Below are 24,737 nucleotides of genomic sequence, written 5' to 3' on the forward strand. Positions count from 1 at the left end.
AGTAGTCTTGGGTCTCTGACCTGGTCTATGCCTGGTAGGCATGTTGTGAATCTGAAAGGGGACATGTGAATACCTGGTACAAAGTCTTGTTTTTTCCCTCTTGGAGACGGGTCTGTTTCAGGTTTGGCTCCAGAAAAGGAGGTTGACTTGGGAACCCAGATGTTCTGGAATGGCCTTGGGTGACCTGGGTGCTACTTTAGAGCAGACCTGGGTCTCCATCTAGAATACAGAAGTGTACCTGAATGCATACTAACCTGATGTCTTAGGGTCATCTGGAGATAAAAGGATTTTGCATGGAGTTGGGCCAGATGTCAGTTGCTTAACCTTGCTTGGCATCAGATTCCTCTTCCGTAAAATGAGGAGGTTCAACTAGATAATCTCTAAGGTTCATCTCTGACTTCTGTGATTTAGACCATAAGAACACATATGTGCATTCATTTGAACACATGAATAACAAAAACATCCAGTTGACTCTTATTTCTTCTCCCTTGTGGATTTTATTGTGTTCCTTACTCATTTATTTATCTGTCGTCATGCTCATTGTGCATGTTCTAGTTCTGCTTTCTTCCCACTGGAATCCTTCATCTAAGTTTTCCCTCATTTGACTCAAATCAATAAATCCTTTATTAATGTCATAGGCACTTAGATAAAGACAAAAGTGAAACTGTCCATACTCTTGAGGAGCTTACATTTTGTCAAGGAGATACAGCATATACATAGAATATTCCATACAGAATCTGTACTATATAGTTGTATACATATAGGACAAACTCCCAGCAGAGATGGGAGTGAGTAGGATCAGGGTACAAGTAGAGGAGCTGGCATTTGGTATTTGAAACAGTTGTCAATAGAGAAACAGTCGGTGAGGACTGATACTGCAATGAGGACCTGGCTAAGATAGGATGGCCTAAATTTGTAGGAGGCTTAGTAACACAGTGGCATGACTTCTCCCATCCATGTTCAGGAGGATGTATTACACATGAAGAAGTAGAGAAGCTGGGTGGTTGGAGTGGAAATGGATGAATGTATATAAGACCAGGAGCCAAGGGATTCAACTTAGGTAAAGGACAGTGGTATAAAGTTGAACTGGTTGACTATCAGGTCTAGATTTTGAAGGGAAAAGCCCAAGGCCAGAGCAGTAATTATGACCTGGGAAAACCTAGAGGAATCGATTGGAGGTTGATATGAGGGCAGAGAATAGGTTTAGCACAGTAAGGGCTGGCAGAATAAGAGGTTCTAGTCAGAGAACTGTCAGAATTATGGAGGCTGGAAGTGGAGTACTCGTGGGCAGTGAAGAAATCCAAGGCCTGACCAGGCCCTTGTGTGACCGAGGTAGAATGGAGATGTGGGTCATAGAAGCACGAGTATGTGAGTGTTGTCCACATGAAAATGGAAGTCCCCGAAGATGAGGGTGGGAGTGGGGAGAAGAGGAAGGCCATACTGCCTTACATTTCCTGTTTGTCATTTCTTGTGACATAGTAATGTTCCATTACATTCATATGATACATTTGTGCCTCCATGCCCAGATAGTTCAACACACAGGTTGTTACTAGCTTTTATTTACACTTGTCAAAATTATTTAAGTGTGTAATGCTCTCAAACCCTAGCTGCTCCCTGTGCAAGTTAGCCAGTAGGGCAGAGCTGAGCACTTTATTTTCAATTGTGTAGCTCTCCATATTTCAAGGTAAGAATGTGGGGGTAGAGGAATATATGTGCACACATACATGTGTGTGCGTATACACATGTGTACACATGTATTATATACCTAGATCTGCATGTGTGTGTAGGCACAGGAGAGAATTGGAGGATATATATGTATACATGCTCGCCTATACATATATGCACACACATACACATGTGTACACCTACATGTATAGAGGATTGTGGAGTATGCATATATACCCACGTGTATATATACACGCATATGTATAGAGAACGTTTTGTGTTCAGACAACTTGGCATAAGGGACAGAAAGGTAGCCTCAGAGTTAGAAAGGCCTAGGTTCAGGTCTCGACTCTGTCACATTGCCTATGTAGCCTTGGGAAAGTCAATGATTTCTCAGTGTCCCAGACTACTCTTTAGAACTGTAAGTTGCAGAATGAACACCTATCTGCATTTGTAGTAGACTTGTACTCACTGGCAGCCCCTTAGGCCACTGAAATGCCTGTCCAAAAAAGAGAGTGTTAATAAATGCTTGACACCTTCTCAGAACCTATAAGACGACTTTGCTTATTATTATAATTGTAGTAACTAATATTAACTTAGCTAGTCTAGTATTAACACTAGAAAGAGTAAGTAGGTCAAATGACACAAAAATTTACTTTAAAATAAATAAATTTTATCCTATGATTTGTATTTTCTTTGCCTCATGAATTTAGAAAAAATGCACTGTTTCATATTGACACAGGTTAGTCCTTCAAGGTATTCTTAAATTCCAGTCCTTCTGATGTTAATGCACAGGGCAATAACTAATATTTTAGTTCATTTGTCTCAGTTGGCATTTCCCTAATGTTTGCAGCATTTCCTCTTGAGCATCAGAGAAGTTAGAAAATTGTAGGAAAGAAAGATCGAGACTCCATTGAAATGTCAAGAAGGGGAAACACTGTATGGTAGTCCCTGTTGAACAGGGACATGCGATAGCAGGATCATTTCTAGTGTTGTTAGTAACGTAGGATATTTTGGAAAGTATAATTCTAATGGTAACTGATTTTTTTTTCCATTTTTAAAAATTGTGTACTAATAAAAATGTCAATTCTGTTTCTTTCATGCTATTCACCAGTCACTTTTCAGGGGGTTGATGGTGTCTTCAATAATGTGTGGTTTCATTTATAGAAAAACAATTTTTAAAGTTACTTGCTAGATACCTCAGCTTGGCAGAGTGAACAGGACCAGAACAGGGCAACTCTCTCATCCACCTACCCTGGCAGTCATGAATAAAAAGACCATCAGGCTGAGTAATGACCAAGTCATCTGAGGAGAAACCAGAGGCAGTGCATTTTTCCAACCCCAGTCTCCATAAGGAGATAGCCAGAAGCTTGCAAGCACCAGAGCATGGGTCCAGCTAGGAAACGCTGGCCCACGAGCACAGAGCTTGAATACTGTACAGGACAAGGACCAAGGGTGAGCCCACAGCTCTGTGGCTCTGACCTCAGACTGCTGATAGGGAGCCTTCAGGGTCTTGACTGAGAAAGCAGCAATCCAACTACAATATGGATTGTGCTGCACCAGAGCAGCCCCCTGGCTTGAGGTCTTTGAAAAATATGTTAGTATAAGGAAGAACCAGTGGCAAAACCCCAAGTGTGACCTGTTAGGACCAAACTAGGCCCTGCCACTCCTTCCATTGCCCAAAACCTGGTCCTGACACAGATCCATTCAGGTCTTAAGACTGGAAAAATAAGTACCCAAAAGAAAACCCCAGTGAGAAAGAAATCCTATGGATCTAGGCATGTTCAAGATAAAACTCAGAAGGGAGTCCTCTATCAGCATTCCATTCTAATGGTAGGAGAAGTAACAAGGATCCTCTCAACCCTAAGGTCTTCAAAGGCGGTAGAGGGAGTAAATAAGACAGAGAACCTGAGAGTAATTTTTCTAGGTTTTGATGATTTATAAGAAAGAAAAGGAAAGGAAAAAATAAACCTGAAAAGGAGGAGGGATGAAAGGAGTTACTTACTATCTCACATGACATGAGAAGACTATGGGAACATGGTGAAAGGGTTGAGAGAAGTAGCTATTACATGAACCTCCCTTTCATCTCAACCAGACAAAATTGGATTGAAAATATACCCACTTGCACCCACACATACGCATAAAGATTTTGGGGTAGAACTATATCTAACCCAGTAGGGAGGCAAGTAGGAACAGGGAGAAGGGAGTCAGGGGAAGAATAGATTTGTGGAAAGATTAGACATTAGCAAAACAAACTCCAACTTCAGAGAATAGATCCAAAAGGGAAAAATAAAAGTGAGAACATGTGATCAGAGGCTGGGTGAGGGAAGGAGAAGAAGAGGAGAGGAGCTGAAGCAGACAGCATCAAGTGTAGATCACTAGCATGGCGCACACCCCATTCACCATCCTTTTCTTTGTGTAGAAGGGACCAAGGGAGAAATGGAATGAGAAGGAATAAGGAAAAACAGTATAAGAGTATAGGATGAAAGGAGGTGCACAATTCACTGATCACAGCTGTGACTACAATGGGGTGAACTCACCCATAAAATGGAGAATTCACAACAAATGAACAAGAAAGAACAGAAATTATTTGAAACTGTCTTGTCCAGTTGTGCCAACAAAACTTACAAATGAAATGGCAATGTCCAAGGAAAGAAGTGGATGTATAGGAGAGATGGTGCAGTAAGGAACTTCAGGACTTGGGAGTGAACTAGAGTAAGGAGGCTAACACGTTTTGGGAGCCAAGGTGGCTGGAGATTGAGGAATGGAGGATGGTGCTGAGGTTAGGAACTGGGAAAATGGAAGATTTCTTTGATTGAAATAACAGAATTCAGAAGAGGGGAGAGTTTGATTTTGGACATGTTGAGTGTGAGACTTCTCCAGGCTGTGTGTGTAGTTTGAAATGTCCGGTAGACAACTGGTGATGTGAGCCTGAAAATCAGTGGAAAGACTGAGGCTGAATACATGGACAGATGGGAGGCATCTTCCTAGAGGTCATAATTAAACCCATGATAAAGGATTAACTTACTGAAGAAGGGCACATGGAAGGCTTGGTGTATGCACATGGTGGAGGGGTGGGATATGGATGAGGAGCCAGCGAAGAAAGGGTCTCGTTAAATGGCCTCACCTTTCTCAAAGTAGGAGGAAACGTCCTGATTGAACGGTCTAGGGGAGGGTGGGTATGGGAGGATTGCAGAGGGAAGAGAAGGTTTGGAATACCTTTTTGGGGGAAGTGAGATAGGGAATCAATTAGGGAGAAATGAAATGACTGCCTTCTTGCAGGGAAGGCCCAGTTGAAATCGAATTACATAAATTTGTAATGTACCTTGTCAGTACAGTTGTGAAACTTATTCCAGCTGCATGAGCCGCTCATGAGTAGGAGCTCAGAATAAAATAAAAATCAAAGTTATGGGTCTTGAATTTTTAGAACAACCCCAGAATCAACTTTCTCTTCAATTGGCAAAGCCTGGTTTTTTTCAAGTTTTACCATTAAAGTGACTGTTGAATAGAACAAAGTAAATGAATACCCGATTTGAAGTTACAAAAAGTGACTCAGTTCAAGACCACTCTCTGTCACTTCAACATTTATTAAACTGTTGCTGTTGTTTCTCTTTGGATATTCACACCTCCATTCTCTTATCCCTTCACTCCATCCAGAATAATCTTTCTACCTGTAGAATTAACCATGTCACTGTCTCTGTGCCAACCAAGCTAGACATCCCCAGCCCCTGAACATGGATGTCATTCTTATGTGCATTTATTCAAGATGTTCCTCCTTCCACCTCCAAAATTTCTATCCATTCTTTAAAGTAGATTTTAGACACTGACTTCTCCCAGAAATCCCTTTCCTATTTTCTCCTTAGTAACAGCCTGCACTTTCAGGCCTATTTCTTTGTATATTTTAGTTATCTGTATGTTGTGGTACTCAATATTTGCTGTTCTGTGTTATCACAGCCTTACTCTATGCAAGGTGCTTAGAAACTGGGCAAATTGATTAGTCTCCCAGAACCTAAATGTTCTATTCTGTTAAGTGGAGAACAATAATGCTTGCCCTGCCCACTTCAAAAGGTTGTGTTTGGATCCAATGAGAAAATATAGGTGAAAGTACTATTTAATCATAAAGCTGCTGGTGTTCATTTTTATCATTTATCTTATTAGCTATTGACTGTTTACTTTTATTATCCCAGGTTACCACCTTCCTCAGGCTTAACTTGAGTTTAGACTTTTAGTTGTAGGAGATGATTTAAAACCTTTGTCATTTAAAAACACGTACCCTGGAAGGGTTACAGTGATTTAGGAATGTAACAGATTGGGTAGTCATCAAGGGATACCTCGGACTGTAAATAATTTTGCCTAAAGTAGGAAGTACAGTTATTCCATTCAGAGAAGAAAGTTGATAACTGACCTGGCTGCATGTTGTGTTCGCATTATGTGGCCTGGACTTTCCCCTCTGTGGTTATTAAAGGGATGTGCTGCCCTCTAGTGGAAGCAGCCTGCCTTCATCAGAACTGATATAACCAGTCAAAGATGGTAGTTTCAAGCTGGAAGGGAACTTAGGGGTCATCTCCCTAAATCTGCAGAAGGACAAGCCCAGGAAAGGTTACGTGGGTGCTTAGTGGTGGAGCCAGGATTTGAACTCAATGTCAGGACTCTTTCTGGATCAGGTCAGCTTTTTGTTATCTTGGAGTTTACTAAAGGTACTCCTCATCTCTAATCTAGAGATAATAATTTTGGCCCACAAGGCGGTGCTGGGGGTTAGTGAGATCGTGTGGCCTAGAAAGTGCTTTGTATGAATTTAATCCTTCATCCTCCTCCTCATTTTATAGGTGAGAAGCTGAGCTCCTCAATCAGAGGCTGACTCCAAACATGTTCTGTCATAAACATATGGTCAAATAGAACATGCAGTCCCACTGGCCTTCATTCATGTTGTTATCTGGAGTACCCTCCAAGAATGCTCCAACACTGTCCTTGGATTCATTGCACACCATTCCTTTTCACTAATGAAGCTGGGAATCAGCTTGCATCTCCAGGCCTTGTTTTGTTGGGCACAGGAGCAGGAAGGGAGGTGGTGGTCCCAACACTAGGTTATACACTGACTCAGCTTAACGGTCTCCTACTGCCTGGTTCCACTGATTTAAAAAACAAATGTTATACTATGGTAAGGTAAGGAACAGAAAACAGCAATAAAAATTAAAGGAAAGATATGTCAGATTGTCAAAAATGTTAGGGTGATTGTTGGGTATCGGTCAGTAATTCAGTTCAGCACACCTTGATCGGGCATCTCCTACATGCTGAACATTCTGGCCAGTGGTAGAGGTACAAAGTGGAAATGTGCCTCAAGTCCTGAATGCAAGGGTGTTGGGGGATATGCCACATCTACAGAGGCTTCCAGATAAAATGCTGTAGCAAAGGTTGAGAAAGGAATTAAAATATTTTCAGCTGAGATGACTAAGGAAATCTTCCTGGAGGAGATAGCAACTGAGCTCTGAGCTTCTCAGGAATAGGAGGACTTTAATGGGGGACATGGAGGGGGGGGAGGCGGGAATTGCACACCAAACATGAGGAAATGGCCTCCTTAAATGAGGTCAGAGTTTGAGGTCCAATATGAGTGGAACAGAGAGGGCATATAACACAGGTGAAGTGAAATAAGGCTGCAGAGGTAGACTGGAGCCAGATTTTGAGGGCCTTACTTACCAGGCTAAGTAACTTGTACTTTATCAACTCAATAGTAGGGAGCCTTAGAAGCTTTTGGAGCAGGGAAGTGACAAGAACCCTTGTGAATCATAAGGGTGAATGCAACTAATTTTGCTGCCTGGACTCTGCTCTTGATTTGGGATTTGGGGGACTTATTCCCCCACCTTGAATCTGGTAGGTAGTGGGCACACAGTGTTTTTCAGGATAAAAGGTTTAGATGACCAGGAGAAAGAGAGATGGGGTTATCTAAACCTGCTCAAGACTCCTTTGTGAGCATGTGGCATTCTTTTTAATTTTATAGTACATTGTTTATGCTCAAAAGTGTGAAGAAAAAAACTGAGATATTCACTAAAACACACAACAAAGCAGGCAGCAGCTAAGATGGCATGTTTCAAAACAAAGCACGATGATGAACAAACATCAGCTGTAGCTCCAGAGGCCTGTCCTTTCTGCTAGTCAGAAGGGAAGACGTTTCCTGGTTCCTCATTGGCTGAACCAGAAGCGCTCGGCTCACTCCCCACCGCCCAGGAGCCCTGGATTTGGGGCCACCCAAATTCTCCCTGAATTGAGAACTGCTAAATCAGGCCATCCCATTTTTGTGTTTCTTGGAATGTTAGAGTAGAAAGAGGCCTCAGAGGTCACCTGGTCCATCCCCTGAGAAGCATGAATCTCTGTGGTAGTATCCCCAAGGAGGGATGACCTGCCCTCAAACAGTCTGTACCATTTCCAGAAGACTTGATCATTTAGTTCTTCCTTACTGAGCAAAAACTCCTTTTCCTCTCAGTTTCCACTTTGCAGTCAGTTCACATTCTTCCGTCTGGGCCAAAGCAGAGTCATCCCTCTTCCCCCTGACTGCCTTCCAGATGGCCGAAGGGAGCCCAGGAGCCCCCCACCTTCTCCTGGATAAATATCTGCCATTCTCTTAGAGGACCCTGAGAGGGTATGGTCACTCTTCTGTGGCCCTCCGTACCCATACTGCAAATGCCATTCCTCAAAGGTGACATCCAGGACTGAGCAAATGACATCAGGGTTAGGCATGGATTCAAGGTCTCGGAGTACCCTATTGTCAAGTATCATCTCAGGCAGAGGCCCTGCTTTAAGAGTACTGGGAAGCATCTCATCAAGCCAGAGAGCCCTGCCTGCCCAAGGACTAATTTAATACACTTTCATTTCTTGACAGGAGCTGATTGACATTAAGATGCTTCAGTGCAAGAGAGTTGTCAATGGTAAGCACTGGGCTCCTCTCTGGCTCTTCATATTCATATTCAGTTTCATATTCATATTTCATATTCATTTTTTATTTATTTCATATATTCAGTTAGTACTGGCTGGCTTCTCTCATTTCATTTGGGAACGATATTAAGGCAGCTGGTGGTGCAGGGTCTAGAGGCAGAAAGAACTGAGCTCAAAGTGCCTCTAGCACTTGCTAGCAGTGTGACCCTGGGCAAGTCATATCACCTTTTGGCCTTCCTTTTCTCATCTGTCAGATGGAGATCATAATAGCACCTGCCTCCCAGGTTTGTTGTGAGAATCAGTTGAGATCATAATTGTGAAGCGCTTAGCACAGTGCTTGGCATAAAGTAGATTCTGTATAAATGTTTCTTTCTTTCCTCTCCCTTGATAAAAGCCTGCTTCTTTGTGGGAATGGCCAGCAGGCTGCCATTGTGTTTACTAATATGGGACAAACAGGCTTGTTTATTTTGTTTTTATATTTTTAATTTCTGTAAGAGCAGTTAAGTTTCTTAACATGTTGATAAATATGAAAAGTATTAGGACATTTTTCATCTGTAGATATTTTAGGAAATGCTGTTTCAAGACTAGAATATGGATGAATTTTATATGGAATTGTCTGTTATGAATGGTCTGTTCATAGCTTATTGACAAAGTTAATTATCCAGTTTGAGGTTTCTGTCTTGATTAGCATGGTTTTCTCAGCCTTGTGGAATTCATAATATGTAGGAAATCTAAACTTTTTTTCCATTTAAATCTATCCCTCATTTTATGAAAATCCATCATACAAAACTATGAATTTATATAGATAAATAGAGGTGATTTCATCATAAAATAACCCATCCAAGGTTTTCATTATTAACTTTCTGTTCATTAAAATTTTATTTATATGAACTTTTTAAATATAAGCACATTTATGTTAATAGTTCTAATCAAGGCAAAAACCTTATACTTCTCTGTAGAAGACTAAATAAAATGATAGGATATTCATCACATTTTGTGAAAACCTACCACGCACAAAACCCTGCTGCATGGTAACTATAGGAGATCTAACGATGAGTCATATACAGCCTCAGTCCTGCTCTCAGCAGCTTAGAGCTCCATTTCTAATTGTTCTTGTTTGTGATTGACTTTTGCCAGAACTGGCTGTATCTGTGATATTTACTTACTGATAGGAGCTAGGCTGTAAAGGATGGGCAGGTATTCAGCGGGCAAAGGGGAAGAGAGGACATTCTCAGCAACAGAATATTGTAAATAAAGACCCAGGGCTTGTCAGAGGGTCCTGGAGGGTTAGGATAGTGTGAAATATGGCTCAGAAAGCTAAGGTCGTACCACCTCAAAAAGAGCTACAAAGAATTGGGTAGAGGGGAAGCATAACAGCTGGGGGAATAATGAAAGGCCTCATATAGGACTTGGTATTACCTGAGCTGAGCCCTGAGGGAAGCTGGGAATTCTGAGAGGCAGAGGGGAGAAGGGAGAGCATTCCAGGTATGAATTAGTGACTCAGTGAGTACTCCCACAATGCAGCGGAATACAATTACAAACTTCAATCAATCAGTCAACATTTATTAAGTGCCTACTGTGTGCCAGGCATTGTGCTAAGCACTGGGGATACAAAAAAGGCAAAAGACACTTCCTGTCCTCATGGAGCTCACAGTCTCAAAGGGGAGACAGCAAGCACACAAATATGTACAAACAGATTACATACATAAACCAGAAATAAATAGGAAATAATTAACAGAGGAAAGGCACTAAAATTCAGAGGCATTGGGAAAGGTTTCCTGCAGAAAATGAGATTTTAGTTGGGACTTAAAGGAAGCTGGGGAGGTCAGTGGGCAGAGTTGAGGAGGGAGAGAGAGGGCTTCAGGTCTGGGGGACAACCAGAGAAAATGCCTGGAGCCAAGAGATGAAGGATCTTGTTTGTGAGACAGCCAGGAGGCCAGTGTCACTGGATTAAAGGGTATGTCTTAGGGAGCAAAGTGTCAGAAGACTGGAAAGGCAGCAGGGGCTAGGGAGTGAATGGCTTTGAATCCCAAGCAGAGGATTTTGGTTTTGACCTTGGAGCCCATGACAGTCAGTTCACAAATGAGTCAATGTAGGATATATGCAGAATAAATACAAAGAATTAGGGCAGTGGGCAGCACTAAGAGCTTAGGGGAAAAAGGCCTTTCAAAGGAGCAGCACCTGAACTCAGCCTTGAAAGAATGGCCAGAGAGCCTGGGCCAAATGAATCCAGTTCAGTTAATAATCAATTTCTGCCCCTGAACCAGAGTCTGAAGGCGGGACAACTGGGGGAAAACCCCAACCAATGGCATTTAAACTGACAGTGAAGATGAAGGGACTGAAGCTATTAAAATTTTGACATATGGGAACAGAGAAGGAAACTAACTCCTAGAGAGAAGAAGAAGAGTTTTCCAGAGACACTCGCCTTTTTTTGGTCTAGATTTTTTACCTGTGATTATGGAAGAATGCTAAAATCAATAGTCCAAGAAAAAAAGCTCATGGAAACAAATCCTTAAGGCCATTGGTTTAAGTGTGTGTGATTCTTGGACGCTGACTTGGGCTTAAAACCACTGGGGTCAGTTTTTTATTCTTCTAAGGGATCATCCTAACATGTCCTTCAGGCAGTGATCTTCCTCAGGATGACCCCTGGGTCATCAGAAAAGGTTTGGGGCTGATGGGTGTCTATTCCAACCCCTTCATTTTACAGATGAGGAAGCTGGGTCTCAGAGAATTGAATCAAATCCCCCTGTGTGCCAGGCACCGTTCTAAGTGCTGGACTTAGCCAGCGTCTTACAAACAGTAAGTAGCAAAGCCCCAGTTCCAGCTCAGGCCCTGTGACTCTAAATCCAAGATGCTTTCCAGACCCCCGCCCCAGTCCCTACCTCCCCAGAGACACTTTGCTAGAAAGTACCACAGATCTACTGTCATGTTATCTCCAATAGGATTATTACAATGATGACACTATTACTAATAATTATTAATGCTATTGCAGTAAGGTTCACTTATTAATCAGTAAACATATATTAAGCTCCTACCATATGCTAGGCACTATGTAGGCACTGGGGATACAGAAAGAGACAAAAGACAATTCCTTCCCTCAAGAAGGAATTCCTTCTCACAGTCTAATGGAGGAGAGAACAAATAAATACACACAAGCTATATGCACACTAAATAAGAAATAATTAGCAGAGAGAAATCTGTTGAGAAAGGCTGCTTGTTAGAAGGTAAGATTTTAGCTTGGATTTAAAGGAAGCCAAGAAGGTCAGTAGTCAGAGCAGAGGAGGTAGAGTGTTCCAGACCTTGGGGTCAGTCAGAGAAAATACCTGGAGCTGAGAGAACAGCCTGGAGCTCACTGGCATCACTAGATCAAAGAGCATGTGGGGGGCAGTAACTTGTAAGAAAACTAGAAAGGTAGGAGAGGGTTGTTTGTGAAGGGCTGTGAGTGCCAAAAAGAGCATTTTACATTTGCTCTTGGGAGGCAGTAGGGAGTCGCTGGAGTTTATAGAGGAGGTGAAGAGGGTTGTGGTATTTTTTATTTTAAGAAAATCGCCTTAGTGGCTAAATAGAGGTTGGATTGGAGTGGGGAGAGACAAAGCAGGCAGACTCACCAGCAAACTATTGCAGTAATCAAGGTGTGAGGTGATAAGGACCTGCACCAGGGAGATTGCAGCATTGGAGGAGAGAAGGGGATAGGTTTTGTTTTTTTTTTTTAAATTTATTTATTTATTTAACTTTTAACATTCATTTTAACAAAATTTTGGGTTCCAAATTTTCTCCCCTTTTGTCCCCTCACACCCCAAACACCAAGCATTCTAATTGCCCCTATGACCAATCTGCTCTCTCTTCTATCATCCCTCTCTTGCCGAGAAGGGGATAGGTTTGAGAGATGTTGGAAAGGAAAAATCAACAGGTCTTGGCAACAGCTTGGATATGGGGGGAGGGGGGGAGATGACAGATAATGAGCCATCCAGGATAACTCCTAGTTTGTGAGCCTGAAAGGGGGTGGGGAATGGTGTTGCCCTCTACAGTAACAGGGAAGGTAGGAGGGGAGGAGGGTTTGGGGAAAAGATAATGAATTCTATCTTGGACATGTTGAGTTTAAGATGACTGCTGGATATCCAGGTCAAGGTGTCTGAAAGGTATCTGGAGAAGCAAGATTGGAGGTCAGCAGAGGGGTTGAGGCAAGGATCACCATCATAGTAATTAAATTTAGGTGAAGCAATAGAGGGAGAAGAGAAAGCACTCAGGACAGAACCCTGTGGGATTCCTCTGTAGAGGGCATGATCCAGAAGAGGACCTGGCAAAGGAGACAGAAAAGGAGGAGACATATAGGAAGGAGAGAGTAACGTCCTGAAAACCAGAGTGTCGAGGAGGAGAGGGTGGTCAAGAGTGTCCAAGGCCAGAGAGGCTAAGGAGAAGGAGAACTGAGAAAAGGCCGCTGGATTTAGTAACTAGGAGAGCGTTAGTAACTTTGGCGAGGGTCACATCATAAGGGGCTGAGAAGAGAGAGAAAGGAGAGAAAGTGGAGGTGCCTTTTGTATGGGGGGATTACATAACAGCATTTTTTGGGTGTCTTTTTTCCAGGATAGAGGAACATAATCAAGTTGGTAAGCAGTAAGGAAGGAGCCATTAGACAGGGAGAGACTGAAAATAAATGAGAGAGTAGAGAGGATAGAGGCGGAAGTCTGGAGGAGATGGGATGGAGTGGGATCTCTCAGGTTAGCGTTAGCCTTGATGCAGAGTAAGACAGAAATGAAGAGGGAACGAGTGGTAGAAGACCCCTGAGTGATAGGAAATGAGAAAGGGAGAGGAGGGAGTTCATAGGGAATGGCCTCATTTTTTTTCTGTAAAATATGAGGCAAAGTTCTGAGCTGAGAGAATAGAGGGGGCAGAGGAGAGCCATGGGAAGTCTGAGGAGGGATGAGAAGGTTTGCTGTTGAGTGGGAGAGTGAATTGATAAGGGAGGTAAAGTAGGATTGCCTGGTGGCAGTGGGGGCCCAGTTGAAGCTGTGTAACATACATTGGTAGTGGATCCAGTCAGAACAGTTGTGTTTCTTTCCATCTTTGTTTAGCAGTACATGTGTAGGAGTGAAGGTAGCAAATGGCAGGATTGATCCAGTGCTGAGGCTTGACTGGCCATAATCACCATATACTAAAGGGGCTAGGGATTCAAGGGTAGAGTTGAGTCAGTTCACCAAGGGGGTCAAGATGGAGAAAAAAGGAGAGAGTGGCTAGGGTAGGGGAGATGGCCTGGGAGAGAATTGAGGAGTCTAGGGATTGGAGGTCATGGTGTGGACATTGAGTGGGATTATCTGGAATATTACATAGACAATCCAGTTACACATAGTGCTGGGTCATTGAGATGTTTCTGTCCTTGAAAGTTGTGCCTTCTCTCTGCCTGTATAAAATCTGAGAGGCAGTTAGAGATCTGTATAAAATAATGTGTTTTTCCATAATGGCATTGAGAGTTTGGTTGCCTTCCTTAAAATACAAAGGAGGGATTGGGGCGGAGCCAAGATGGCGGAGTGAAAGCAACGACTCACCTAAGCTCCTGGAAAAACTCCTTTGGATATCTCTGGGGGGAGAGTCTGACCAGACTTTGGAGGTGTAGAATCCAGTGGGAGACGGACTTTGACAGATTCGGAGCCCAGGCTGGACTGGAAGGTCCACGGGAGGGATCTGTTCCGCGGGGGTAAGAGCCCGGCGCATAGCGCAGCGCGGTCGGCGCGGCAGGGCGGAGGCGACCCGAGGGGCCCGAGAGTGGCGGGCGAGACCAGCGGAGCAGGAGATAAGCCAGGCCGAGCCAACCATATCAGCGCAACAGCCTTTGAAATCTTCAGCCTAAAGACGGGACTTCAGTGGGTCACTACTTGAACATCCAGGAGCTGGGATGCCGGAGTGATCAGTAAGTGCTCTCCCCTCCCCCCCGATGACCGTGAGGGAACCATAAAATTCTTCCCCAGATTGATCCTGGATCAGTGGGAGCAGCAGAAGGGGGCGGGTGGTCTCATAACACCAGAGGCTGGAGAGGTGGCAAAGGGGGATTCTTCCCACCGTGGTGGAGGCTATCTGGAGGGACAGACGACCCAGGGCAGAGAAAAATTCGCACTGAGACCCAAGCAAGCCTCAGCCCGGGAGACGAGCCCCAGGAGGGGCGGGAACACGCATTAGCCTCTAGGCGTGCCCCAGCCCTCCAGGGGAAAAGGGAAGACAATAGGGAAGCTGGGATCACCATCCCCCGGACCTTGCCTTTGCCTCAGGCCAGCTGAGGAGATATCCTGAGACCAGACCACACCTCCCACACACTTATCAAGCTAAACCCAGGGTTGATCTGGGAAACAACAACAACAACAACAACAACAAAAAAAAAAAAGCCTGCTTTTAGCCTAGACAAACATCAACTCAACTTGAAGATCTGTACCTTCTGACTGAAAGAACCAAAAGCTACAACACTCAGCCAACATCATGAATCGGAAAAAGCAGACGAAAAGTGAAAAAACCATAGAATCTTTCTATGGGGATAAGGACCAAAACACAAACACCAAAGAGGTCAGAGCTGAGACTGTACTTCCATCTGAAACCTCAGATGGGACTATGAATTTCTCGCAAGCACAACTAGATTACCTGGAACGTCTGAAGAAGGATATAAAAGAAAAACTGGCCAATGATTTTAAAACCATAAAAAAAGAATTCACTGATGAGAACATCAATCTGAAAAAGAAAATTGAAGAAATGGAAAAGGAAGTTCAAAAATTAACTGGAGAGAATAATTCCCTAAAAGGAAGAGTTAATCAAACGGACAAGGAAACTCAAAACCTAATAGGGAAAATTGATCAGATGGAAAAGGAAACCCAAAACCTAACTGGGAAAATTGGTCGAATGGAAAAAGAAGTACAAAAATTAAATGGAGAAAATAGCTCCTTAAAGGGAAAAATTGGCCAGATGGAAAAGGAGATGCGAAAGCTAACTGAAGAAAACAATACGATCAAGATTAGAATTGGGCAAGTAGAAACTAATGACTCAATGAGGCAACAAGAATCAGTCAAACAAAATCTAAAGAATGAAAAGATGGAAGAAAATCTAAAATATTTAATTGGAAAAACAACTGACCTGGAAAATAGATCCAGGAGAGAAAATCTAAGAATTATTGGCCTGCCAGAAACCCATGATGAAGAAAAGAGTCTGGACAATATCTTCCAGGAAATCATCAAGGAAAACTGCCCAGAAGTACTAGACTCAGAGGGCAAAATAGTCATCGAAAGAATCCACCGTTCCCCACCGGAAAGGGATCCCAAACTCAAAACCCCAAGAAATATAGTTGCCAAATTCCAGAGCTATCAAGTGAAGGAGAAAATACTACAAGCAGCCAGAAAGAAACAATTTAAATATCAAGGTCACACAGTCAGGATCACACAGGACCTTGCAGCTTCTACATTAAAAGATCGAAAGAATTGGAACCCAATATTCCGTAAGGCAAAGGAGTTGGGACTCCAACCGAGGATCAACTACCCAGCAAAGTTCAGCATAACATTTCAGGCAAGGAGAAAGTCATTCAACGAAATAAGGGATTTCCAGAGCTTCCTGACCAAAACACCAGAACTCAATAGACAATTTGATCTTCAAATGCAGGTCTCCAGAGAATCATAAAAAGGTAAACAGAGGGGAAAAAACAAAAACAAAAACTTGCAACTCAATTAGGGCAATCTGTTTACCTCCCTGTAAGGGAAGGTGATACCTGTTAATCTTGAGAACTGTGCAGCTATTATGATAAAAGGGATATATGTAGAGGGAACGGGCAAAAAGTAAATGATGTCATGTCAAAAATATGATTTAAGTATAAGAAGGGAATGTAATAGGAGGTGTGGAAAGGGGGAAGCAGAAAATGGCAAATCATATCACAGGAAGAAGTACAAAACTATAGTAGGGGGAAGGAGGGGAGGGAGATGAGCATTGTTTGAGAGGTACTCTCATCTGATTTGTTCAAAGGAGGGAACAATAACCTTAAGCAGATAATCCTAACTAGCTATATAGGTAGTAGGAGGGGAAGGGAGAAGAAAGGGGAGGGTGGCTAAAAGGGAGGAAAGAAGCAATAAGAGTAAAGGGGACTAAAAGGGAGGGGGGTCAAAAGAAGGAGGGGAAGGCTGCAGGAGGAGGGGGAGAAAAGTGAATACTATTGAGGAGGGGAAGGGAGACGGGAGAGTTAAAAGCACAAATGGTGGGAAAGAGGGTGGAGGGAAATACACAGATTGTAATCATAACTGTGAATGTGAATGGGATGAACTCTCCCATAAAACGGAGACGGATAGCAGAATGGATTAAAAGCCATAATCCAACAATATGCTGTTTACAAGAAACACATTTGAAACGGGGGGGATACACATAGGATAAAGGTCAAAGGATGGAGCAGAATATATTGTGCTTCAGCTCATGTAAGAAAGGCAGGAGTAGCAATCCTAATCTCAGACAAAGCAAAAGCAGAAATAGATCTAATCAAAAGGGATAAGGATGGAAACTATATCCTACTAAAAGGCACCATAGACAATGAAGCAATATCATTACTAAACATGTATGCTCCAAGTGGTATAGCATCCAGATTCTTAGAAGAGAGGTTGGGGGAGTTGAAGGAAGAAATTGATAGCAAAACTATACTAGTGGGGGACCTCAACCTCCCCCTCTCTGAACTAGATAAATCCAACCTTAAAATAAACAAGAAAGAGGTTAAGGAGGTAAATAAAACTCTGGATAAGGTAGATATGATAGATCTTTGGAGAAAATTAAATGGGAATAGAAAGGAATATACCTTTTTCTCAGCGGTACATGGAACATTTACAAAAATTGACCATGTACTAGGACATAAAAATCTCACAATCCAGTGCAGAAAGGTAGAGATAATCAATGCATCCTTTTCAGATCATAATGCATTAAAAATTACATGTAATAAAAGGCCATGGAAAGAGAAACCAAAAATCAATTGGAAACTAAATAATCTAATTCTAAAGAAGGATTGGGTTAAAGAAGAAATCATAGAAACAATCAACAACTTCATTCAAGAGAATGACAATAGTGAGACAACGTACCAAAACTTATGGGACACTGCAAAAGCAGTTATTAGGGGAAGTTTTATATCTCTGAATGCTTACATAAATAAAATAGAGAAAGAGGAGATCAATGACTTAGGCTTGCAGTTGAAAAAGCTAGAAAAAGAACAAATTGAAAATCCCCAAGTAAATACCAAATTAGAAATACTGAAAACCAAAGGAGAGATTAATAAAATTGAAATAAAGAAAACTATTGAATTAATAAATAAAACCAATAGTTGGTTTTATGAAAAAACTAATAAAATTGATAAACCTTTGGTTAATCTGATCAAAAAAAAGAAAGAAGAAAACCAAATTACTAACATTAAAAATGAAAGGGGTGAACTCACCTCCAATGAGGAGGAAATTAAAACATAATGGCATTGAATTTTAGATCTGGAAAAGACCTTAAAGGTCACCAGATCCCCCTTCCTTATTGGACAGGTGAGGAACTAGCTGCGAGATCGCTGACTTAAGCAACCACTCTCTCCCTGTCACAAGGATCCTTTGGCATCATTTGGTCAGAATAGCCAGCGGGAAGCGACTGTCAATAAGTAAATGTTTTTAAGAGCCTGCTGCGTTCCAGGCCTTGCCCTGAGATTGTTCCTCCTCTCTGATTGCAACCCTTTCTGGATTTTTCCTCTTTCCATATAGAGGTGCTGGATACCGTTGACTTTGTAACCCCTGATGAGAGAGTCGTTTTCCGTACCTGTGAAAGAGAGCGGAACAAGGTCGTCTTTCAGATGGTGAGGGCCTGAAGGTGCTGCCTGACTCGGCTCAGCCCCGCTGGCCTCCTTCCCTCGCTCCTGTGTTGCTTGTCATGCCCTTGCTGACCCGCCTTCTGAACACTGCCTCTGTTATCCTAAAGTTTGCTTCCTCAGTCAGCATGCTGCCCATGTGTAAAGTGCTGTTGTCATCAGCAGCATACGCTGACCCTGTTCTGACCCCTAAGAACTGAGATTTTCTGAGAATGATAAACATGTATTACAGTACACTTTATCTGAGCCAAGAAATAGTCTGCTGTATTTTTCTGTTTGAGAATTTAATTTTTATATACTTAAAAGGAACAATCCGGCTGTTTAGCTTGAGTTATTTCTCTTTATTTTCAGTACCCCTCATTATTCATTTCCAGGCCTTCATATCAATATTGTCTAGAACTACCAGAATTAGTTTTTTCCAGAAAAAAAATACCCATATTTTTCCCTCGACTTTTGAAAGATGAGTTTTGGGGAAGAGGATTTCTTCTCACATCTCTACCTGTGGGAGGCAGTGTGGCGCAAGATAACGTCCCCCTGATTTAATAGACCAGGGGTCGTTCCACCGTTTGGCCGCTTCCTTCCTACATGACATTGGGCATGTTACTGACTCTCTTTGGGGCTCAGCTTCCTCATTCGCAGAAGGGAATGTTGGGTGGTGGCCAGGGCTAGAGGATCTTTAAGGCCCCCACCAGCTGTGAGGTTATAATCCTTTTGTTCTCTGATGTGAACATTTCTTGGTATCTTTTCAAGAGTAGATCCTAAATGCCCTTCTAGCCTTAAAAAGCTTCAGCATCAGCTCGATCTTCTGGTTTTCAAATGTTCTCGCCCCTTAAACTTAAATGTGGATGATAATATCCTTTCAAGAGAGAACAGTAGCCAGATTCCTATCTGTGCTTCATGTGTCTATACACTTGCCAGACTTGTTATTAATGTCTTACTTTGTGTTCCCAGGGATCTGCAGATGCTGAGCGAGCCCTTGCTGTAGCCAAGCTTATGTAAGTTCTGCCCGAAGTTTATCGTAAGTTTTTCATTTGCCTTTCTGATGGACCACTGGAGCGCTAGCTATCTTACTACATTGGTAATGGTACTGCTTGATCAGCATTTCAAACATCACTCCGGTAGCACTGACCCAGAGTGCACCATTTACTTTCTGAGGGAAGTACCTTGGTCCCTCTAAAGAATTTGAAAGGCAAGGTCAAGGCGCATGGAAATCCTTGTGACTGAGGTGCACCTGCAAAGACCAGAAGTGGATGAGCCGCCTTATGAGGTGTATGGGGCCAACTTTTCAAACATATCTCTTCTAAGATACCAATTTGAAGGAGTCTTAGAGTCTCAAGTACAGCAGCATCTGCTGGAGCTGTTTGTAAACAAGTGTGAAGTTTGTGAATCCCTTTCTAAGTTAGATCAAACTTCCTCAAACACCTCCTCTTTCTGAACATATAGAGCGTCTGCTGTTTATATCCATGACACTGGGTAGGAGAGCCTGCTTTCTTCCCCCTTTGTGTCATGGAAAGACCACTAGCTCCAACACTTAGTAGTAGCTGTGTGGTCACAGACAATAATCGTTTACCTTCTTGGAGCCTCAGTTTCCCTCTGCATAATGCATAATGCTGTTAATCATCCTTGGCGCCACCTAGCTCACAGGGGTATTGTGGGAGAAGCTCGCTGTGAGTCTGAGCTGTTAGTGTTATTACATGTGCCCTAGGACAGGCCTCCTCCAGTGCTTCATTGTGAGACAGAGGTAGCTCTCTGAGGCTGTCAGAAGAATTCAAACCCCTCCATCCAGAAAGGCTTTACCTTTGGGCTCCCAGAAGACAGTGTTTGTGTGACTGATCATTGTGCCAAGCAGTTGCATTAGGTTCTAAGGGGCTCTTCACCACTAGAGGCATACACTAAAGAAGTTGTGGTCTGCCTTGGTTGGGGGCGAGGTGCTTATACCAGAGAAATTGTGGGTCTTTGAAATGTTGGCCTCATCACATGCGGAAAAGGAGGTAGATGATCGCTGCGTCCATTGAGGACAGCAGAAAGTCCACGTACCTGCCATCAAGGTGGTGGGGTGTGCATATGTTGTACTCTGACAAGCAGCGGCCCAGGCCAGAATGGTCTTCAGTGATCCCCACACAGGCCATTGTTCCTCGAGCTTCTTCTGGTTGTGCCCTTGGTCCTGGAGCATGCTTCGGCTTTGGAGAGGTCCCACCTGAGGATGGCATGCTGCCTCTTAGCTCTGTGGGGGGATAGTCAGAGCTTCCTTCTCTGGCTGAGGCTCTGAGAGACATAATCAGACTTCTGCGTTCAGTGAGGTTTCAGAGGCTTCTTCCGCTTCCATGCTGCCCAGCAAAATTGCTGTGTCTACCCTGAGCGATGAGCTGTGTGTGCGTGGCATCCCAGATCTCCGGGCACACCTCTGCTTAGATAGGCCCATGGCATCAGCTGGTGCACTCCTCCCACCAGCATAGATCATCCCTCCACATCTTCCTGTCCATCCTGTGCCATTTTCCTCTCTGTCCTCGTGGAAGTCCTCCGCAGAGGACCCCTTAGCGTGCTAGAGGCCTCCTTGGAGCTCCATTGTTTTCTTGGGGGCGCCAGTACGGCTGTCAGACTGGCCCTCTGTGACCACCAATCTCAGCCGACCTGCCCCCCTTGCCTTTTCTTACTTAGGCTTTCTTCTTTCTTTGAGTGAAATAGTTATTTCTTTTGTTCCTTCTTTTTCCTAGTGAGAATGATGTAGCTGGAGTTGATGTTAACATGGGTTGTCCAAAAGAATACTCCACTAAGGTAAGCTGATATTTCCTTCTGAGATATAGAATGAAACATAGATGTGTAATTGGTATGCATTAAATCAGTCCTTACAGTTACTTTCTTTGTTGACAGTCATAGGTTCAGTCAGCTGATCTGTTTTAATCTTTGAAAAGATAGTCCAGATGTGACGGCTTGACTGACTGGAGTGTCTGGGTTCAATAAAAATGTTGTTCTGTAACCCAGACTCCATAGGGGTAGGACGATTTGCTTTCTATTTACTTCAACGAATATTTGTTGTCTTCTGGACTATTCAGCCCTGTAAGTATCTTTGATTTGGTCCAGGAAGCTGTATAACTACCCAAGGGGACATGAGGCAAAGGACATATGAAAAATAGCCTTCTGTACCACTTTTTACACCTTAGGACCTAGAAGTCTCATGTGGCCAGTGTAAACTTGAATACTTGCGTTCCATCTGATTTGTCTATGAAGAGCTTCCTATTAGTTGTGTAGCACAAAGGTCGACAAACTACATGCGACCTGATGGCCAAATTCAGCCTGTCACCTGTTTTTGTACAGCCTGGAAACCAAGAGCATTTTTTACATTTTAAAATGCAATAAAATGTTTTTAAAACCCTTCTCAGCTCACAAGCCGTACTAATATAAGTGGCAGACAGGCTATGGTTTTTCAACCCCTAGCATAGTATCATGGAAGGGGCTCTAGACTTGGAGTCTGGACAGCCTGCCTCCAACACTTCATGGGGATGTGGCTGCAGGCCAGTTACCTGGCTGCTCTGAGTCTCAGTATCCTCAGGTTGTTGTGAGGCTGTTGAGATAATGTGTGTAAAGCTTGAAAGTGCCCTTTCTGTCAGTATTAGCTGTCACTGTTCGGTAAAGAATAAGGTTCCTTCTGAGAACTGCTGGGAGCACCTTCTAGCCCTTCATACTTGTCACCTGTCACCAAGTTAGAGTCTCAAGTCTCAGCTGCAGATGATCACTCAGGATGCATCCAGCATCACAGGCTCCGCTTGAGTGAGTCTATAAGTTTAATTATCCCTCTGATATTTAATCTGTCTTCCTCAAACATAAAATTAAATAGTCATTATTTAAAATAATCCTTTTCAATGTGTCCCGTGGGCATTCATTAATACTTGGCACATATTAATGTTAAAATAATTACTGCTCGAATTCTCTCCCCCTCAATCCCCCATACTGTTGTTAATATGGCAGCATGCTAGGTGAGTCATTGGGCTTCACACTGTTTTAGATGCTTTATGGGCTAATGGCCTCCATTAGTTAAAGCCTGAATTGGATTTGATGTCATAGGTTGGGGAAAAGAGGGAGAGAACTTATAAAACCTTAGATTTAGAATGTTTGAGGGAAGTAAGGATGAAATGACTGGATACAGTCAACAGGTTGAAATCTCTCCAGGCTTTCCATTTGTTTTTGTTTTGAATACTGTTCCTTACCATGGGATTGGGGTGCACTGTCTCCCAAGTCCCCATATATTTATCCCTAAGATGGCTATGGCTTTTCATCCATGTGTGGAGAAGTTATTAATGAAGACTAATGCCACCCCCTGATGATAGCTCAAGTCCCTCAGAGGTAGGTCCTTTGCAAAAAATGGACAATACTGAGAGCTGGTAGGTATATTCGTGTTAGAATCAGTCTTTTCTCTTGTGCTTTTTCTTAGGGAGGAATGGGAGCAGCACTTCTTTCTGACCCTGACAAAATTGAGAAGGTGAGTGAATAATTCACACTTTCCTAGACTAGACTGCAACATATTTCTACTAACCTCATTCAGATTCTAGAAATTACATAAAAGCAGATTCATAATCTACCTTGTGTTTCTAGCTTCGGCAGGATATCAAGCAAGGTCCTGACCCTTCCCCACTGTATCTTTCTCTGTGTGCACTGGACAAGTTAGGTGAATTTTGGAGGTGTTCTGCTTAAATTCACCACTGGGCTGGACATTTATAGCTATTCTTATGGAGTTAAGACCTCACAAAAGTATGAGGCAGACCCGCAGTGCAGTGGGTAGACCCGTCTTCCAGCCCTGCCTCTTACTGCATTGACCAACCTCTTAATGCCCTAGGTAGCTCTGGGAGAGTGTAAGCCATGAGTAAGGTATTAGTAACAGCAATTATCATTTATCTAGCACTTTAAGGTTTGCAAAATGCCTTTCAGATGTCTCATTTCATCCTCACAACAACTCTTTGAGCTAGGTGCCATTGCTTCCCCCATTTGACAGACGAGGACTTGGCCAGGGTCACACAGCTAGTCAGTGTCTGAGGCCTGATTTGAACTTAGGTCTTCTAACCCCAAGCCACAGTGCTCTGTCTACTACATCATCTCGCTGCCTAGAAGCAAAAGAATCAAAATGCCAAGTGACCCAAAGAACAGTGGAAAGGTAGATGATGGGTTAGTTAGGTGGCACAGTATGTAGAGCACAGGAAGACCTGAATTCAAATTTGGCCTCAGGCACCAGCAGCGTAACCTTGGGCAAGTCACATAAACTTTCTCAGCCACAGTTTTCTCATTTGTAAAATGAGGATAATAATAGCACCTCTCTCACAGGGTAGTTGTCAGGATCACATGAGATGATCCTTGTTAAGAGCTTTGAAAACCTTAAAATGTTACATAAATGCTAGTGATGAGGAGGACGAGGAGGAGGAGGATGACATTGGGTATGTATTGGATGCAGCACATCCCCAGCCCTGATTTGGGCAGAAAAACAGTACATGAGACCTGCATGAGCAGAAGAGGAGGTGGGACAAGGAAGAGTGAAGGGTGACAGACAGACGGACAGTCCACGTATTGAACTGTGATCATGATCTTCATGAACAGGGGAATGCCTCTGTGCTTTGGTTAGGAGCCTTTGGGGACCTAGACCAAGATAGACCAGGACAGCAGGCCTGGGTGGGTGGCAGCCTGAACTGAGGAGGCGGCAGAGATGTCGAAGTAGTGAGGATGGAACGTCAGTCCCTTGGGTCAAGAGCCAGTTCTCCAAGCAGGCAGGCGCTGAACATGGCCAGTCAGAGCTTATGCCAGTAAGTTAAATAAAGCTGTAGAACAGGGAATCTTGGAGGGCTGACTACAAATGAAAACCTTCTGCCTGTCTCTATGAAAGGCATTGATGGGATAGTTCCATTTCGGGATGAGGGGAGCTGCCTGCAGTAACATCCAAGACTAGTTAGACCCTCCTGGCCAGTGTTAATTGTATTGTCTCAGTCTCATTAGATCCTCCCATGGAGCAGAACTGCAAAATGAAGACAAAGCTTAGCTGGGGAAAACAGACTGTGTAAGGAATGAACATGACTCATTCTGGGCTGAGAAAGGGTGTAAGACCCACAGTTTTGTTGGGGGAGAGAGGAGAGAGTTGGAACTCTTACTTCAAGTGGTAGCACTTCTGGTCTGAATGCCAGTTCAGAATTAGTTTTGCGACCCTGGAAAAGGCACTTCACTTTTGAGCCACAACTCACACATCTGTAAAATGGGGTCTGCAAGTTTCACACTGCTTATTTACTTCATAGGTAGTTGTAAAACAGGTACTCTTGAAACTTGAAGACATTAT

At 43.1% G+C, this 24,737-nt stretch overlaps 1 protein-coding gene across 5 annotated transcripts in view; it reads left to right on the forward strand.

Annotated features, from left to right (window-relative positions):
* The window catches only part of DUS2 (dihydrouridine synthase 2), a 69,551-nt gene that overhangs the window by 19,109 nt on the left and 25,705 nt on the right, over nucleotides 1–24,737 (forward strand). For 3 of the 5 annotated variants that reach the window (XM_072636139.1, XM_072636140.1, XM_072636138.1), the window contains 5 exons: nucleotides 8,540–8,585; nucleotides 18,324–18,415; nucleotides 19,379–19,422; nucleotides 21,142–21,202; nucleotides 22,857–22,904. In XM_072636139.1, coding sequence (XP_072492240.1) covers nucleotides 8,540–8,585; nucleotides 18,324–18,415; nucleotides 19,379–19,422; nucleotides 21,142–21,202; nucleotides 22,857–22,904 — 291 coding nt within the window. Of the gene's footprint in view, nucleotides 1–8,539; nucleotides 8,586–11,372; nucleotides 11,392–18,323; nucleotides 18,416–19,378; nucleotides 19,423–21,141; nucleotides 21,203–22,856; nucleotides 22,905–24,737 lie in introns of those variants that run through there. The other 2 variants (XM_072636141.1, XM_072636142.1) reach the window with 2 other exon arrangements.

This window comes from Notamacropus eugenii, chromosome 1, assembly GCF_028372415.1.
Source record: "Notamacropus eugenii isolate mMacEug1 chromosome 1, mMacEug1.pri_v2, whole genome shotgun sequence".
NCBI lineage: Eukaryota > Metazoa > Chordata > Mammalia > Diprotodontia > Macropodidae > Notamacropus > Notamacropus eugenii.